Source organism: Anopheles moucheti, chromosome 2, assembly GCF_943734755.1.
Source record: "Anopheles moucheti chromosome 2, idAnoMoucSN_F20_07, whole genome shotgun sequence".
NCBI lineage: Eukaryota > Metazoa > Arthropoda > Insecta > Diptera > Culicidae > Anopheles > Anopheles moucheti.
The window spans coordinates 46,361,069-46,379,209 of record NC_069140.1 but is presented as its reverse complement, the minus strand read 5'-3'; the positions used below and the strand labels follow the sequence as shown (position 1 = coordinate 46,379,209).

General features: G+C 48.5%; 5 protein-coding genes across 5 annotated transcripts; all 5 read left to right on the top strand.

The window, feature by feature from the left end:
• Window positions 1–1,695: 1,695 nt before the first annotated feature.
• Window positions 1,696–6,210, top strand: LOC128297600 (ATP-binding cassette sub-family G member 8). The gene is made up of 7 exons (XM_053033275.1): window positions 1,696–1,835; window positions 3,341–3,706; window positions 3,780–4,997; window positions 5,058–5,201; window positions 5,275–5,534; window positions 5,604–5,884; window positions 5,960–6,210. Exons 1-7 carry the CDS (start codon window positions 1,696–1,698, stop codon window positions 6,203–6,205), a joined length of 2,655 nt encoding a protein of 884 aa, XP_052889235.1. The 3' UTR covers window positions 6,206–6,210.
• Window positions 6,211–9,374: 3,164 nt separating this feature from the next.
• LOC128296887 (protein D2-like) lies at window positions 9,375–10,485 on the top strand. The gene is made up of 2 exons (XM_053032404.1): window positions 9,375–10,109; window positions 10,205–10,485. Exons 1-2 carry the CDS (start codon window positions 9,625–9,627, stop codon window positions 10,344–10,346), a joined length of 627 nt encoding a protein of 208 aa, XP_052888364.1. The 5' UTR covers window positions 9,375–9,624; the 3' UTR covers window positions 10,347–10,485.
• Window positions 10,486–11,714: 1,229 nt separating this feature from the next.
• Window positions 11,715–12,362, top strand: LOC128297389 (phosphatidylethanolamine-binding protein homolog F40A3.3-like). Its single transcript, XM_053033020.1, has 2 exons — window positions 11,715–12,136; window positions 12,209–12,362. The coding sequence occupies exons 1-2, from the start codon at window positions 11,715–11,717 to the stop codon at window positions 12,360–12,362; spliced, it is 576 nt and encodes a 191-aa protein (XP_052888980.1).
• A 3,096-nt stretch (window positions 12,363–15,458) lies between these two features.
• On the top strand, window positions 15,459–16,800 carry LOC128309788 (protein D3-like). Its single transcript, XM_053046258.1, has 2 exons — window positions 15,459–15,940; window positions 16,011–16,800. Exons 1-2 carry the CDS (start codon window positions 15,743–15,745, stop codon window positions 16,500–16,502), a joined length of 690 nt encoding a protein of 229 aa, XP_052902218.1. The 5' UTR covers window positions 15,459–15,742; the 3' UTR covers window positions 16,503–16,800.
• A 189-nt stretch (window positions 16,801–16,989) lies between these two features.
• LOC128309786 (protein D3-like) lies at window positions 16,990–17,961 on the top strand. The gene is made up of 2 exons (XM_053046257.1): window positions 16,990–17,687; window positions 17,758–17,961. The coding sequence occupies exons 1-2, from the start codon at window positions 17,036–17,038 to the stop codon at window positions 17,811–17,813; spliced, it is 708 nt and encodes a 235-aa protein (XP_052902217.1). The 5' UTR covers window positions 16,990–17,035; the 3' UTR covers window positions 17,814–17,961.
• The last annotated feature ends 180 nt before the right edge of the window (window positions 17,962–18,141 follow it).

Genomic DNA, 18,141 nt, shown 5'->3' with positions numbered 1-18,141 from the left:
GTCACCACGCTGGATGCGTCAGGTGTGCTGTTGGTTGATGGGAAATCACAGACGTTTAGTCAGCTTGCGATCTTGTACTGCGGGCGGAAATGCAATGGAAGCTATAGTCGTTGCGTTGCGTGCATTTATTTGACAGTTTAGGCACATCTAGGCTTCATCAACCGCGAGGCAGGAAGTGTGAGATCATTGTGTGTTTGAGTCATTTTATTCACTCTCAGGGTAAGAAATGACAAGCCCGGACAAGTGTATGACAAGGGCAAACAATATATGCAGCCGCTGATGACTGCCTTGCACAAAAATTCCATCCAATTTGTTTCAATTTAGCAACTTGACAAACACTTCTGTCATAATAGTGATCAAACGATTGCTAAACATTGTAATTTATCACTGCTCCTGCTTAAAATCTCTCAACCGAGTAGAAAGAAAGAATACCGCAACTGTGCCAACTGGGTGAAAGTTGGCAACGGTGCTGTGTGGTTTTTATGGCTACTGACAGATCAAGTCAAACGATACGCAAAAAAGGACTAACACTTTATTGAAACAAAGAGAAGAAACAGATTTTTTCCTTACTTTCTTTCGCGATCTATTGTGTTGCGTTTGCTTTACTAGCTGCATCTTGCAGTCCAGCCGACCACAACAATTTCATGCATGTTGATTTGGAATGTTCAAAAACACCACCCCCGCTCGGGGGTGTTTGTTACTTCCTTCTGTCAGATAAGATCTAGTCACTCCACTCAACGCCATCATGTCCATTGTCGAACGTCCAGACACGGACTGACAGATAGTGCAGCTACTGATTGAAGCATAACCACCACGAAATGCATCGCAAAATGCATCCCCGCATCGAGAAAGGAACGAAACGGATGAAGCTGTTTTAGTTCACTTTCAAACCATCGTTGGGCGCAGTGAATAGAGTGTACGTCACAAAACGGTAACGGTGGCCAACAGAGTCCAGATTGCGCAACAAGCCGTTGCCACGTGAGGCAGCTCTCGTTTCCAGCTGGTGAGCCAAACGTACAAATCTTCACCACCCTGGTGGTGTCTCATTTCACAACTCCGCTGACCGGTCGGCGAAGTTATGATTTATTGATAAGCGATTGATGAAATAAAAGCGCAATCGGTATGTAACCCGCCAGTCGAACTCCAAACACCAACCAGCGCTCACTAAAACTAAAGATAAATAAAGTCAGATTGCTGCCCAACGGCTCAAGAAATGTCATGATGAAATCAACCGAAAGGAATGTCCATTGAGTCCGCGCGGGTCTAATGGATCGGTGGTGCTTTTAATATTAGATGTGGCAGGCACAGCTTGAACCCGCCAGCTCGTAATGAATGGCCGGAAGGGTGTTGGATCATTAAAAGCGAAGGGAATTTGCCGGCCTGACTGCTCCCCATTGGCTGACATGGTGGCGCACTCTTGGGATTCCGAAAAACGAAACCGGAACCGGAGATGAAGCTCTCATTACGTTCGAAGGTGGTGGCCAAATGTGTCCCTGGGAAAAAAAGCATTTGATAGTCACACTGTAAGATTGATGCGACACGCTCTTTGCTCTGTAGGCGTTGCTAGGCAACCTTGCCATCGGAGTGGGGGGAGACGCAACATAACGTTAGAAGAGTTTCGTGTTCTGAATTGAAGCTTAATGCTCAAAATTGTCCAATCTTTGATTTCAGATTCCACGGGGATTCCTGCATGGTATGGAACTGCGCAAAATGAGTACGGCCAAGCAGCAGCAGCTACAGCAGCGCGAAGATCGTCGATACTCGATGCCACACGGAATGCACGGCACACTACCACCCGGGGCAACGGACGATCTGCACGCATGGTCCATTTATCGGTAAGAAATTGTTTGGGGGAACGATTCAATAGCCTGCCCGAATGAGGCGTGGAAAAGGAATGAAATCAATTCTGTGCCAAATTCTAGGCCAATAATTAACCAAAAGTCGTAATTAATCGAATCATACCGGCAATGCGAACCTGATACGCCAAGGTGGTGGCCCCTAAACAAAATCTGTTTCACTAGTGCAAACATATTGGGTAATTATGGACGAAGTAGAACAACTGCAACAGTAGAACGGTAAACAACTGAACTCTTTTCGAGGCGTGTCGTGATAACGAAACAAATTAGTAACAAGGACCATATTTCTACCATTTGGACAGGAAGATAGTTGAAGTATAGTTAAAATAAGTATCTATTGGCAGACTTTAGTTCTGCTGGTATAGGCTTACGATCCAGACGTACGATCGTTAATCGTGCGGAAAAACTGATCATGTTACTAACGCACACCGCACCGATCACCGATCGGATCGAAACAAATTGCGCAAATCGGGGCACGAATTCGCTTCTCGAGCGCCATGACGCTACAGTTTTTCCCATCCCAGCCAGGGCCACGGAAAATGGTAAGCGTTAGGTGTGGTACGCACCGCAAAAGAAGTCAAACCTAATCGATTCGTGAGCGGTTCAAGCTGACCTGATTTCGGTCGATCTCGGTCTTGCAAGCTCGAATTGTTCTTCCACACGTCAGTCAGTCAGCCAACACTTTGCGACGAGCTACACGATTGAAAGCACCAATGTGGCTGCTGGCGTTTGATTTGGGGAAAAGTAAGGGCGGAGATTGTCCTACGATTGAAAATGATCGTTTCCACTGCTGCCACTGTTATGATTTGGATTTTCAGACTGTGGACTTTTCGCAACGTAACGCAAACATGGCGATCGATTGGCAAATGGAATGGTGTTGGGTCTACTACCTTTAAGGGGACACCGACACCGGGCAACGGGCCATAGATTGTCACCCGTTTGAAGCTGGATCGATTGCGCTAGTCTCACGGTACTTATGGGTTGTTTATTAGCAGTTTTTGTTCCACCCAAAGACAGGCGACATAACCTTGAATTACTACGCCTTTAGCGCTACGTCTCAGCACGTAGCACGTCAATGCTTGAAGCTTAATTTGACCCGTGAAAGCAACAGTTGCGTCGCGAATCGGGGAGGGCCGTCCCAGAAGCTGTATCACCTTCAGGCGCTTGGACCCCACAGTCACAGTGACCTTCGGTGGGCGCACACCAACGCCTAAACCAAAACTATGCCACAAAGCCCACGGACCAACGGGGCTACCAGACGCCTCAACAGCACACGAAGGGAAGTTGAGCAATTCGAGGGCTGTGCCGTTTGGAATGTAAAAATGTAATTACCCAGCACAATGCGTTACTCTTGTTCATTATGCACCTCACGTCTGCCAAAACGGTTTGCCTACAGGGAGGCGTATGACTCGCATGCGAATTCTGCGCATGGAAGAATGTATGAATTTCACGCAGTAATTCTCTCCAAATTCTTCATCTTGCAGCCAAAACCTGAACTCGGACTTTGCAGATTCGGCACTCGGCTCGTCGGACAAATCACCGAAACCTTACAATTCGCAGTACCACCAACGAGACACAGCCATCCTCAACCATCCGCGCTACGGTCCCAAACAGAATCCCATCAACTCCAACATGTACACCTACCTCAAGTTTGGTCTGCCGCGTGTATTCCCCCCGAACGGTGGCCAACCGATGGCAAATGGACGGCCGGGTCGTGCCTCCGCCAAGGCAAACGGTCGTGGCCGTGTGAACCGTGGATACCGAGACAGTACCGGACCGGGTCCCGGCTCCTCCGGCTACGACAGTAGCGACAACGAAACAAACCGTGGTCGTGTGCCAGCTAATCTAAGGTACGTTGTACATGGTGCCCTTGCAATCGTCAGAACTGGATAGCTCACTGGAATTTCTTTTCTTACATTGCAGAAAATATCGCAGCGAGTCCGATTTCCGAGCCATCGGTGCCACAAACACATCGCGTCCGAGTTCCCGTGCCCAAGGCATACCCTTAGCTGCCCTGAAACAGGCCAACAGTCGAGCCAGCATAGCCGGAACACACGTGTACAACCCTTACGCAACAAACCTGCGACATCACAACCTGCGCTCGCAGAGTGAAGCGGATCTGTTGGCCGAATGGGACTACGACGATTCGCCGACGTACGGTGAGACCCGGCTCTACCCGGAGGATGCGCTCTACGCCACCCAGAGCCGACGGCACTCGCTGGCAGGGCTAGTATATCCCAACATACAGGTACACTGTTTGGACGTGTTGCCCGGGCTGCGTGGTGTCTCGCTGCAGGCGAAGGCAGGCGATCTGTTTGCCATCATGGCGACGGCACAGCGCGAAGGCACCGCCCTGGTAGAAGCACTCGCTGGTGTGCGGCAGCGTATGGGTGGGGAGATTCTGGTGAACGGCCAGCAGGTGAACAAGCGCATCCTCCGTCAGCTGTGCGGGTATGTACCAGCGCTCGATGCCGCTCCGTTAGATCCGCGCATGAGCGTCCAGAGCACGCTGTCGTTTGCGGCAGCACTGCGCGGTCCGTACGATCGGGCGGATTTGAAGGAACGCATTGACATTCTGGTGGAGGATCTCGGCTTGACGGCGGTCCGCTCCGCCAACGTGTCCCGCTTGACGCACTCGGAAAAGCAAAGACTGAACGTGGCCTGCCAGCTGTTGACGCAGGCATCCATCCTGCTGCTCGATCAGACCACCATCAACATGGACATCTTCGACACGTTCTTCCTCGTGGAGTATCTGCGCCAGTGGTGCAGTGCCGGTCGAATCGTCATCATGACACTGCAACCACCAACGTTCGAGATCCTGTCGATGTGTTCCGGCGTGCTGCTGCTCTCCGGCGGACGTACCGTCTACTCGGGCAGTAGAGCAGATTTACCCCGACATATGGGCCAGCTCGGGTATCCGTGTCCACCGTTTAAGAATCCCGCCGACTACTATCTCGATCTGGTCACGCTGGACGATCTGTCAGCGGCGGCGCTGTTAGAGTCATCGGCGCGCATTGAGTCACTGGCGAACTCGTGGGATCACGTGAATGCGGAGCCACCGCTAGCGGCACCCGTCGCCAATCTACCCGAACCAACCCGCAGTGCTGGATTCTTCAGTCAAATTAACGCACTTGCCAAAAGGTATGATTCGCGTGAAACAGCCAGTTCGATGTTCCACTAACCTCCACGATCCATTCGCAGGTATATGACGTACAAACAGCCGGGATCGTTACTCACTTGGATCAGTCGGTTGATACTCGCCGCGGTGCTTTCACTCTTTATCGGTTGCATTTTCTGGGATGTGCCGGCTTCAGATCCACAACTGAATCTGAACGATCGCCTTGGGTAGGTGGTCTACCTGAGATGTCGCTGATCAGATGGGGGAAGATGTCTAACCATTCTGTCCTTTTCCTTGCAGCTATCACCATTGTATGATGATGGTGGCCCTGTGGCCTTTGCTACTTCTGCAGATACGCGACGTACAGGAGGATCGTCGGCATGCAGAGAAAGACCTCAAACTGGACCTCTACGGGCGCTTCCTGTACATCATCATCCAGAGCATACTGAGCGTTATGCCCAGCCTCTGCATATGGTTGGCTTACTTGCTTCCCGCACACAGCATGGCCGGACTATACTCCTACACAACCAATAACGACACTGGCATCTATCTGTATATGGGTAAGAGTGTTTGCTCCTTGATTTGTTATGTCACCTTAAAGACAACACGACGTTCGATCTATTCTTCAGGTTACATGCTGCTCTACCTAATGGCCATACAAACGATAGTGCTCTTTATTGCCCACCTGATCCCGTGCGGTGTAACGGCATCGATAGTCACCACGCTCGTCCTACTGCTGATGGCAGCTGTCGGTGGTTTCGCCGTGCATGTGGCAAACATTCCCGACTACCTGCAGTGGATGGAGTTGGTGACGCCACAGAAATGGCTTACACCGCTGTTAACCGAAAACGAGTACAGTGCGGAAACGTTGATGAGCATCACCAGCCAGCAGCAGTGCCGAAACAAGCAGGTCTGTGTCTGAGGCGATGAAGGGCACGCTGTCCGATCGTTTATACTAACTGGTCCGGTTTTTGGCACATTTTAGGTTCAGTACACCGAAATCATCGTGCAGCAACCGTGTCCACCACCGAATGGTACCTTCGTACTTGCCGACCATCAACTATTACCCCGTGATCACGTGCTGGATGCGAGTGACATGTACACTTCCACCGTTTTGGGTCTGCTACTTACCTGCATCGTGTTCTTCGCCCTCACCATGTTCGTCTTCCTACTCAACTGCCAGTCGCTGCTGCGAAAGAAGAACAAGGGTCGCTCCGGGAAGCATACGTAGGGGACATGGCCTTCCACTGTGCATTAGTGTCCAGAAAGGCCTCTGCCCTAGGACATAGAATAAGCGGGCCTGACGTGATTGGATCCCATCCATCCGATCACTTCCTGCAAGGTGTAAAAGTGCTAGTTAATTTTATTTTATTATAATTTTTCCGTTTTTTTTCTATTTTCCTTTCCGTATGCGAATCTTTAACGAATTCTTCTACTTCCCGGTTAGGTGGTACGTGTAGCTTCCGTCCTTCAAATGTATTATGATGTTTTCTATTTTTAGCAAATTAACAAAGGTAGTAGTTTTTATTGCCGGTTTTGACATACGACCGGTTTCAAAAATAGCTTAGTGGAGCGCGACGTTAGCTAAGTAGAGATCGATTTTAACGGTTCTAACATATTCCCTATGGTAGATAACATTCAGACGATAGCGGATAGTAGGATCGTACGATAGACACAACATGTTTACAAGTGCGAACAATAACGTTAGTCAATAGAAGATGTGTATGAACGTGCTGACATAAGCGTGGCATTTAGGGCGATCGCAGTGAGAAACCGAATTGATACACTCATCACAACAAAGGTGGAAATTTGATGATTTTTTTTAAATAAAAGACAATGATGTAAGAGGGAATAGAAGTGTTATATTTTCTACTTCAGCTCTCAAGGATAAAAACTACTGATGTTTATCAAGTCCGAAAACTTTCTCATCCTTCTGGCTTCCATGTACAGTCTTATGATACAGGTGTTTTAAAATACGAGTAGCCACGCAAGATAAATATTGTTTTGAGATATGAAAAAAACCCTCACAACACCAATGCATATGACACACTGAAAGACTCGAAAGAGGCGATGGAAAACACAAACCTAAGGCTGATAGAGTTCTGTAACGACCTCTATAACGTCGTGATAAGCAATTGGGACATGGTATTAAACCAAGATGTTGCGTTCTTTGACGTGATTATATCTTCGAGACACTTTGGTTAATGTTGACCTACGTTGTGTATTTTACTTTTCTCTTTATCTGAAACAGTAACTTCAAGCAATTCACATCCTTTTTCTAGGCCTCCTTGCACGCGACTGGCTTCCAATACACGTGCTGTCACTGACAGTGCTGCCAAAATTTAGTATTTTAAATTCTCGAAACAAAATTCAAATTGACCGTTTCTCTTCAAAGTCCAACACAAGATAATAACCTTTACATGGAAGAAGCTGTTGCATGAGGTTGTAGTTGATCGGATTGGATTCCTGAGTATCAGTGGCACAGGAAATTATAACTTTCTACAATTTCTTTGGGAAAATGTATGGTCTTGGAGGAGGATGAAAAAGATGTGAACGAATTCGTCGAGGAACAATCTCGGACAACAGAGAAGCTACACGATCTATATTCGCACTGACAGAATAGATTCATTTTCAAGAGGGTCCAGAGATAGAGCAGGTTATTTATACAAGAGATAAAAATAAGGAGATCTTGAGAAATTGGTTATGCAAGTGGAACTCATGGCTCAAGATATTGCTGTATACTTAACAAATAAGATGCGGGGCTAACGATGTACTCTATTAGCTCTAGCTGGACAGGTTATTTAATGAGAATTGTGAAACAGACAACCTAGCCCGAAAGTTGAGTTTAGTTGCGATCACAATGATGTACAATCACAATGGATTACAATAGGTTAAAAATGACACTGGGTGATCTAGTTCTAGTTCAAGTTTGTTCTGCTTTGTTGGAACGACCAAGCCCCGTATCGACATTGTATTAACAAATGCCGGATAATCAGTTCTTGCTAAGAGGGAATCTGTTCTGGGCTTTTTGTGATCTTATTTACCCGTAGCTGGATAGCCAGTCCTGCGTCCGGAGGATTGGTCCTGAAGGGATTAGGTTCGGTCCGGTTGTGTGAAAACCGGCTCCGCTACCTTCATGCCACCAGACCGCCTCGAATATAAGAGACTCAACCTGAGATATAGTGGAATAGCTGGTTAGTAGATGACGGTGCTCGACGAGAACTTCTTCAGCAAAACAACTATGCGCGCATGTTAATGTTCAACACATATTCGAGCTCCACTCACTGAGTGAGTTCATTCAAGAATTTGTCCCTGGGTTGGTTGGCTATAAATCCACACATTTCAGTATACACCACACGAGCAACTCAATCTATGCTTTGTTCGTACGATGACATTCCAGAATTCAATTTGCTCAATGTTTGGTTCGGCTTATAATCGGCACACCTGATGTTGGACACAATTATCAGCCCTCATTCAACAACCACGATTATGATCCGAATCAGACCCCGATTGACAGGGTGCGCGATGAATTCTTCGACATTATCACTCGTCACAGGAATGACATAAACAAACCAATGTAAGCAAAGATATGAATGAGTACCGCGTCCCTTACAAAATACGCATCTTTACATGCGTTCACTGCAAAACAAAAGCATTGCAACGATCTACCATTTAAAATTGTCGCATGCTATTCACCAAACCTGTCGCAGCACTGACTGACCACGGGCTAACACGGCTAGACGATCAAAACCCCCAGCGTTTCATTCATCGCTTGCGGTCGCTTCGATTTAAAGCGCCCGCTAAAGCAAACAACCATTTGCATACAATGTCGCTGGCCACAGTCCAAAGCCGGCCGGCATTAAAAACCAATTATCGTACTGCACGCGGTGGCACATTTGGCCAAATCGCTAATGATAACCGTGCAAAGGCATGCAATCGCCTTTTGTTGATGGATGCTAGCGTACGAATCGGTTTGTCCGTGGGGTAGGGGAGGCCAAACATATGATTTGCGCTACGATGTGGGGTGCGAGACGATGACAACGGGGTGGCATCGGCATTTCACAAACACACGTGCAGAAACCGTGGGTAAGATCGTCGGAAAACAGCTCTACCTCAGTGGCCGGAAACGAGGGAAATAAAGTGAAAGAGCAGCAGCTTTCTGGCGATGGTGGCGGACGCAGGGTCTGCTGATGATGGATCGATGTACAACCCCGTCCGATCGTCTGACAAGTTTGCCAGTGTGCGTGTGTATGGCGAACGGCGACCAACCTCTATATAAAAGAGCATCTGGAAGGTGCTTTACATAACCGGTCCGTGGTGCACGGTGAACGCCGTCTCGTTGTCTTTTTCGATCCGTGCCCAAAGTTCAAAAGGGGGAAAAAACATCTTCCTTCTCTGCTAAAGACGTACGCACACACAGCCGCACGTCCCGATCAGACCGTCTGTCCGTCCGTCTGACTGTCTGTCTCGCCGTCTGGTCAACAGGGGGACCCGACCACTGAGACCCGGGCTCAGTCTTTGTTGTGCACTCGCACCGAACGGAACGAAACGTCGAACGGGAAAGAAAAACCCGGGAACCATTGTGCGTTTGTGCGTGAGGCAAAAGAAAAGGTTAGAGAGAGGCTTCCCCCCGTGGTTGACGGTAACGAGATGGTGCTGCGTGTGACCGTTATGTGCGGTGTGCTGGCGTTGGTGACGGTCCGCGGCCAGGCCGCGAACCCAACCGTCGACGCATTCACACGCAACGACATAGTGTCCGATCTGATCGACGTCGCACCGGAGGAAACGATCAAGATCACGTACCCGGAGTCGGATGCGGAGGTTTCGCTCGGCAATCAGCTCACCCCGACCCAGGTACGATCGCCACCGAAGCTGTGCTGGAGCGTGGAAACGAACGCCCTCTACACGCTGCTCATGGCCGATCCGGATGCACCATCGCGCAGCAACCCCGAGATGCGCAGCTGGAAGCACTGGGTGGTGGGCAACATTCCCGGCATCGATGTGGCGGCCGGTGAGGTGCTGGCGGATTACGTCGGTTCCGGACCACCCCAAGGTACCGGTCTCCACCGGTACGTGTTTCTCGTGTACAAGCAGCAGGACCGTGTAATGTTCAACGAAACGGTGCTCAGCAGCAGGTAGGTTTTGGCCGTACCAACAAGGCGGCATTGGTTGGAAAGATTTGGATCAGTATAACACGCAAAACGCGCCTCTGCCAATCCTATCCCACCAGGAACCCGAACCGTGGCAAATGGAATCCGGCATCGTTTGCGAAGCAGTACGAGCTGGGCGATCCGGTTGCCGGCAACTTCTACCAGGCCCAGTACGATGACTACGTCCCGGAGCTGTACGCCACCTTCACGGACACCGCCTGAACGAGGCAGGATCTTGTTCAGCGTTCGTAACGGTTGAAAAAAAAATCAACCTCCCTCCTCTCCCTTGGTGTCTCCCATCCTGGGTCCTTCCGGTTCCCTACCTCCAGTCTTTCCCAGTGGAACTCCCACACACCCACACACACACTCACACGCACACTAGCCACCTCTCCCCACACAACTTGTTTTGGTTCCATCCACCGCACAAAATCACCGTGTTACAATAAAACATAAAAAAAGAACGAGAATCGTGAGAAAAAAAAATCCTCGCCAAGCGTTTCATTCTAAGGTGCCCGCTCGGAGATGGGCAAATGCCTTTCCCCAAAAGGTACGGGCTTTTGCACCAAAATCGTGTTTCAGGACCATCATCCCCTTTGCTGTACATCGTTTCCGCTGCAAACGCTGACGGGGAAGTGTGGGAAGTCCTTGGGCGTTCGGAAGTCACTGTTTGGAGCCGCCTCGTTTGACAGCACGACGGCGTGCTCCGGCGGCTGGGGGGGAAGTTATTTGTTTATTATTATTATTATTGTTTGGTGGCGGCAGGTCGTAATAACGGCAGGAAGACCCACTTTCACGGGTGTTCGCTTCGCGTTTCGTTTCCGTGCCAGCGCTGGAAAGAACCCGCGTTGACACTGTGAACTTCCGCAGCCACACCGGGCTTAGAAGGTGGACACAATTCAAGTTCCTTCCCAAGGCACTTCTCTAGTTAATGCTTTATTTAGAAGGGTGCAACCCTTTCCCTCGGGAGAACCCGCCGGGGGGGGGGGGGGGGGGGGGGGCTGAGTTCCATTAAAATTAGACAACAATTATTGCAGGTCATTTACCTCGCCCTCGGTTGTTACCCTTTGCGAGGCGTTGCGAACTTTATCGATGAAGTTGGTCGGTACTGTTCCAGCGGACAGGCTGCTCAAATGACACCGCGTACTCGGTACTAGTCGTTTGGTACTAGTTTGGTTGGAAAAGGAAAAGTTTAATTAATCGCATTTCTTGCATTTTCGGGCATCCGGTGGACGGGGTGTCAAAAAATACTAAAACGCAACGCCTTCCTTCCATAGTTCGACTTCATAGGGAGCAGCGCGTGTTGCACTGGTTTCCATTTCGACGGGTAGGCGAAACGATATTGAAGTAGTCAGCACACGTAACGACCTATAAACCTAGAACACAAATCCTCAATTCTAGCGCACCAGCAGCAAGAAGCTCTGGTAAAGGTCTCTCTCTCTCTCGCTCTCCGCTATTCTACTGTCCGGATATTGGAACTCCCACGCAAGAGATACTAGAGCGTAGTGGAGTTTCGCGTAGTGGCCTCAGTATACCCGTACACTCCAGTGGTTCCAATCGTGCCAGTCGCGTTTGTCGCGAAACCCCGGCAGGATGTCGGACTTTGTGCGCGATATGCGCAACCACAAGATCGTCCCGGACGTGGTGCCGGTTCCGCCCGAAAGTCTACTGCACGTGGTGTATCCCGGTGGGTTGCGCGTGAATCTCGGCAACGTGCTCACGCCGACCGAGGTGAAGCACGTGCCGGAGATCAGCTGGCCGGAAGCGGAACCGGACGCCTACTACACGCTCATCATGACCGATCCGGATGCACCGAGCCGTACCGCGCCCAAGTTTCGCGAGTGGCACCACTGGCTGGTAGTGAACATACCCGGGCTGGACCTTACCAAAGGGGACACGCTGTCGGATTACATCGGTGCAGCGCCACCGCGCAAAACCGGCCTCCACCGGTACGTGTTTCTGCTGTACCGGCAGAACGAACGCATCTACTACAAGGAGTCGAGGCTCTCGAACAGGTAATGGGAGGGAGAATGGTACCACGGGCGTCCCCATTTCGTCCCATAACCGGATGTTCCGTGCAATTGCAGAAGCACCCAGGGCCGGGGCAAATTTTCCACGCACAAGTTCTCGGAGAAGTACGAGCTGGGATTGCCGGTGGCGGGCAATTTCTTCCAGTCCCAGTTCGATGACTACGTGCCGAAGCTCTACCGTCAGCTGGGCCACTTTCAAAACGCATTCTGAAGAACACCACAAACAACGTACGAACGAACTCGGCTGTCCCGTTTTGCTGCTGGAAGGGGATGAACATTTCCTTATTCTTGTCCTGCTGGACGATGGTGCAGATAAAATACAACTCACTCAAAGAAAGTACGCGAAAGGTCGTTAAACTCATCCGACTCATCAGCTCGACAAGGAGGAAGGATCCTCAGCCAGATGCACGTCAGACCCCAGAATGGGAGGATACGCAACGAACAAAGTGTTTGTGGTGCTGTCGGGCTGGACGAAGATGCGTCTGCCACCGCACACAACAGCATCTGGGAAGTTGGCAGCAAAAAAGGCGATGCCTCCGTGTGGGGAATGGCAAGACCAGCGGAATAATACACCGGCAGCGACCGACGAATGTAAGTGGTCAGCATAGGGCAGGATACATAGGAGGATGAGATGAAAATAATAATGTGCGCTGCGCGAAGCGACACGGACAGATCACAGGGAACGATCGATTAAAGCGAACGCGATCTGGTGCGGTGCGTTGTGTACATGCCCATGCCAGTGTGTCTGTGCCCGTTTTGCCTGGGAAGATCATCCAATGATCTGGCGCGATGTTCGCGGGACGCCAACGGGGTTGGGTTGGCATGTGTTCTGCATCCTCCGAATCCTTGACCGGGTATGGAAGCAGGGCGAAAAAGGATAAGGAAAACGTTCAACCAGCAGGGAAACAGAACCAAACGGGAGCTGAAGAAACGATTTTATGTAGAAACAAAGCTCCTCGTGTGGAAGTTATAACGATTAGCATAATGGTAAGATAAAGTGAGATAGAATAACCGAACGGGAATCCTTTCGTACAGAAGTGAAGGAAGCGAGAGCGAGTGAAAGAGAGAGAGAAAAAAAACCAAAGTAGTGACTGTTGTTTGTACATTGTGGAATCAGGCAGTGGAAAAAGCATGGGTTTTTTTTCGTGATTGTTGTATATGCTCTCTTAATACTATTTGTGTGATTGCGTACGTACAGGGGAACAGATAGGAAGACAGCAACGGTGCTGGTGTGTGAACTGTGCTGGAGTCTAACAACGGTTTGGGGTGTTCAATAAAAATTGCGACTTATTCGGAGTACATAGTCTGCGGTACGTTGAAGCGAACACGCACATTCTACATCATGCCTTTTGCGTCGAGACAGTTTCTGTTGCGAAATTTATGTACGTGAACACGCGAGAGAGGTGGGAACTGTGGCTTCCTTACTTTGGCGCATACAAAAAGGTACAATGTTGCAGCAATGAAAGAAAGGATGCGTTACAATATGAAAAAATGGGAAATTATGATGCAGGATAGCTGTACGAGGTACAGAGCACATTAAATGTTGTTAATCAGGAGTTTTGAAAGTAGTGTAGGTAGCAACCAATGTGTTTCGATCTTTTCGCCTAGTACATGGGATCATGAAGAAACGACCCAGGAACTCTCGGTTCCGAATCCACAACATATTCGTGTATTTTCCACCTTGTAAAACCAAATGTTTTGATTATGGGAATTTAAAGTGTCGATATCAAATTACCTAAACAGGGTAGTTTCAACCCCTCTAGCAACGTATCTGATCTTTATTTGATCAAAAGATCATTATCAAAATATTACTACAATTTCCTGAAGATTTGTACGAGTACAACAAATTGTTGTATCAAACCAAAAAAATTCAAACACTCGCGCAAGCAGGTGAGAAAAAGTCCAATGTACCAACACATGGGCGGTTAAAAAAACCATGCTTAGTGCTCATTCAATTATTACGTAACGCAAAAATTGACAATTTATATATTATAACACTGGAAGCATCGCCCCTCTATTCATTACGTAACATTGCGTAGACCCTCTCTTGTTTAAAAAAATGATAATGATTTTTTCTTCATGAGTAATCCAACATCGGATTTAGAAAGATGCAAAACAAAGCTAAGTTACTGCCTAGTAAATACTATTCGATGCTTATAGTTTGAAACGGTTTTAGAACCTTCTTCAATCTATTTAGACAAGATAAGGTTCTTCATAAACATCGTTTTTTTTCAGTCTGTAAATTTAATCAATATCATTAGCATAAAAGGCATGGACTAGGTTAACTAAACTCAGTTCAGGTTTATGGCGAGGAAGTCATCTTACGGAAGACACTTCGTATCCATGTCCCCCAATCATATCTCAAGCGTAAGAATCGTCAACCGTAAAAGAAACTTGTTCGGAAGCTTACATTATATAGAGTCCACGCAAATCGATGTCATCCAAAAAGCACGAGACTTCTATTCTGCTGTTGAATCATTCCGTCGGTTATACTGATCTACTGAAGAAACGATGTAGTCACTTTACCCTTGGTATGCCATACATCTTTTACGCCTGACTCTTTATTCATCACATTTCTCATCAACATTTTTTTAGGATAACTCACATTTTTAAAAATTCTAAAAAGATAGATGGTTGTAGGACTATGTTGCATATATTGTTATGTTAGCTTTCGTCACACCATTCACACCACATCGTTAATTGTTGGGAAAAATAAGGTTTAAAGGGTTTAATAAGCATTGTGGAACAAGAAACTCTTAAACCAACTACTTTAGCTGGTATGCTGACTTAAAAAAAAACAGTCAGACAAATCCCGATCATGATCATGAGCACGTTCCAGTTGTCGAAAATGGATCATTGTTCCGAGAGTGAGCGTCCGAGCATTAAGTCATATTGAATGATGAACTGATCGATGATGAAACCTGATGTTCCATGAGATGTCTTGTGAACTTTAAAAAACAATTTCGGCATATCCCAGTAGATTGTAAAGTCAGTGCCGCATTTGCACAAACGCACTAGGATTTTCTAAGACCCTGAGTGTAGAGCCCTTCAAGTGCGATAATTTTTTGTTGTGTCAACGTGTGACAAGGGATGTACATTGGATATACCACAACACACCGGAATCCAAAAATTAAAATCTGAGAGGACAGCGGGACACCCGCGAATTTAACGTTACGTAATAAATGGATATTCCCTAGCAGGCCTACGCACTGCGATCGCATAAAGGCGTGCCGCGAATTCACGCAAACCACGCCGTTTTTATTAGTGTTTGATCGCGCCCTACACGCATCTCGAAACCGGTACGTGTTGCTGGAGAGCACAGCTCACCGCATTAGGCCGAGTAGCCCATCAACCACACCACTTGACTGTGGAGAGTAAGACACACAAAAAAGCACACAGCAGACATAACTAAAAATCACGCTCAACAATCACCCTCGATCAGTGGTGTCTTATCGCGTCCAGCATTGGTGAAGTGGAGATTATTGCGTGCGTTCTGCTGGGCTGTCATCAAAAAAAGAGAAACTGTGTGACAGTTGTGATAGCGCATTGTTTGCAACTGATAAGAGTGGACCCGTGCGGGAAGTCAAGAAGATGCCTCGAACAACGGTGACGCTAGTATCGATCTGGCTGTGTTTGCTGCTGGACGGCGTTTGGAGTGCAAGCGGTGACGTAACGTCGACAGTGCATTCACCAACAACAACCACCAAAATGGCCGAGGTGCAACAGGTTTTCACGCAGCACGAAGTCATTCCCGATGTGATCGATGCGGCACCGAAAGAGTTTGCTAAGGTGAGTAAGTAAAGAGCAAGTGAGAGTACTCGCGTTACTAGATTTGCACTGTTGTTGTTTGGTACACTAGATCACCTACCCGAGCGGTGTCAGCGTTGACGGTGGTAACGAGCTGCGTCCGACCCAGGTGAAGGATCAACCACGCGTCGAATGGACGGCCAAACCGGACACCTTCTACACACTGTTCATGGTTGACCCGGACGCACCGAACCGCAAGGAGCCAAAGTTCCGCGAAATTGGCCACTGGTTGGTGGGTAACATTCCCGGCACAAAGGTGGAGGACGGTGACCATATGTACGCGTTCGTCGGTTCCGGACCGCCGAACGGTAGCGGTTTGCATCGGTACGTGTTCCTGGTGTACGAACAGCCGGCCGGACGGATCGACTACTCCAAGGCACCGCGCGTCTCGAACCGCAGCCGTAACCATAGGGTAAACTACAAGCATCGCGAGTTTGTGCGGGAGTACGGGCTCGGTGAGCTGGTGGCGGGAAATTTCTACCAGGCACAGTACGATGACTACGTACCGACGCTGCACGCTCAGCTATCGTCCGGAACCGAGTAGAGCCGATAAGCCAATCGGGCGATAGACTTTAATGCTAAGCATCAAAAAGTTCCGAATCTGGTTTGTAACGCAAAAAATGCAATCGAAACAAGAATGTTGACAGCTATCAAGGTCCCGCGTGAGGCTTGCCGTGTAGTGGCATTATCACATCAAATATTCTCTAATTAAAGAGCTTCATGTACGCTCTAATGATCGTTTTTCGCTTGCCTTAGCCGCGACGGCATTCAATGACCTGTGGAGAGTTAGATAATCGATGCAAAGGTAGACAAGAGACGAGCACAACATCTGATCCACTCTAGTCTTTGGTGTTCTCCGTTCACTTTTCACGCGTTGTGGGGGAAATTCTACGCGCACACACAGCTGGTACCCACAGAAGGTCCGAACCAGTTTTTCGCAACGGTTTGCAATTTAGACGCGCGCAATTCTTCGATTTCTAGTGGGGAGTTGTTTAAAAGGAAAATCTCATCACCGTTCCGGCGACAGTTAGTGCGCACTGTTTGCATCCTCCGCTGCGTGTCTTGCCATCGTACAGGATGTACACCTCGGTGCGTGGTGTTTTTTGGCTGGTGATGTGTTTGCTTCTGCTGGAATCGCGCGCCTCGGACATACTGAACGATGCACATGTGTATCGTGCGTTCGCATCCTACGAGGTGGTCCCGGATGTGGTCGATGAAGCGCCCGACTGTTGGGCCCGTGTGTCGTTCAAAAGTGGCCGACAGGCGGAGGGTGGTAATCGACTAACGCCAACCCACATACGAAACCCACCCGTCGTCACGTGGAACTCGAACGAGCGTGCCCTCTACACGCTGATCTTGACCGATCCGGATGTGCCGTCACGTGACGATCCACGCTACAGAGAGTTTATCCACTGGGCGGTCGGCAACATTCCCGGCAATGATATTGATCGTGGTGAAACGCTCGTCGAGTATCTCGGTGCCGTCACAGCGCGTGGGACTGGATTGCATCGGTTCGTGCTGCTCGTGTTTGAGCATCTCCAGAAGCTGGACTTTTCCAACGAACCGCGAATCTCGGCACAGTGCGGTACGGTGCGGCGATACTTCTCTTCGCGCAACTTTACGCGCAAGTACGATCTTGGCAACCTGTACGCGGGAAACTTCTTCCAGACACAGTACGATGATTACGTGAACACGTTGCAGGCCCAGCTGCGTGAATGTGAGACCGAGCGTGAGTTTGACTGGCTGGTACAGTGAGTTTGATGGTAGAATGTTTGTTCTTTCTCTTTTGGTACCCTTAGGTTCGCTGAACGAGCTGAACGGAGCACGTAATGCAACCGTGTTTGGTAGCCCGTAGAATGGTCGAGAGATGTTGATTCTGTAATGGTTCCAATATGCTTTTGAAGTAGCGGTTAGTTGCGGAAAGGCTGTACATTTCAAACATTGTACTTAGTAGTTTTCAAAAAGTTGGAAGTATTAACTTGTTAGAAATGTATCATGTTTGTTGTAGGAATAATTGTTCGTGTCAGAAGAAAGTATCAAACGTGTATGCGGTTTGTGGTAAAAATAAAACTGAAATTTGAAGTAATAATAATATGTAACATCGTATGGAATGGTTCTATTTTATCAGGTTAAGGAAAGAAATAAGAATGATATTTAAATTTACCCGCGTGATTCGTAAATTT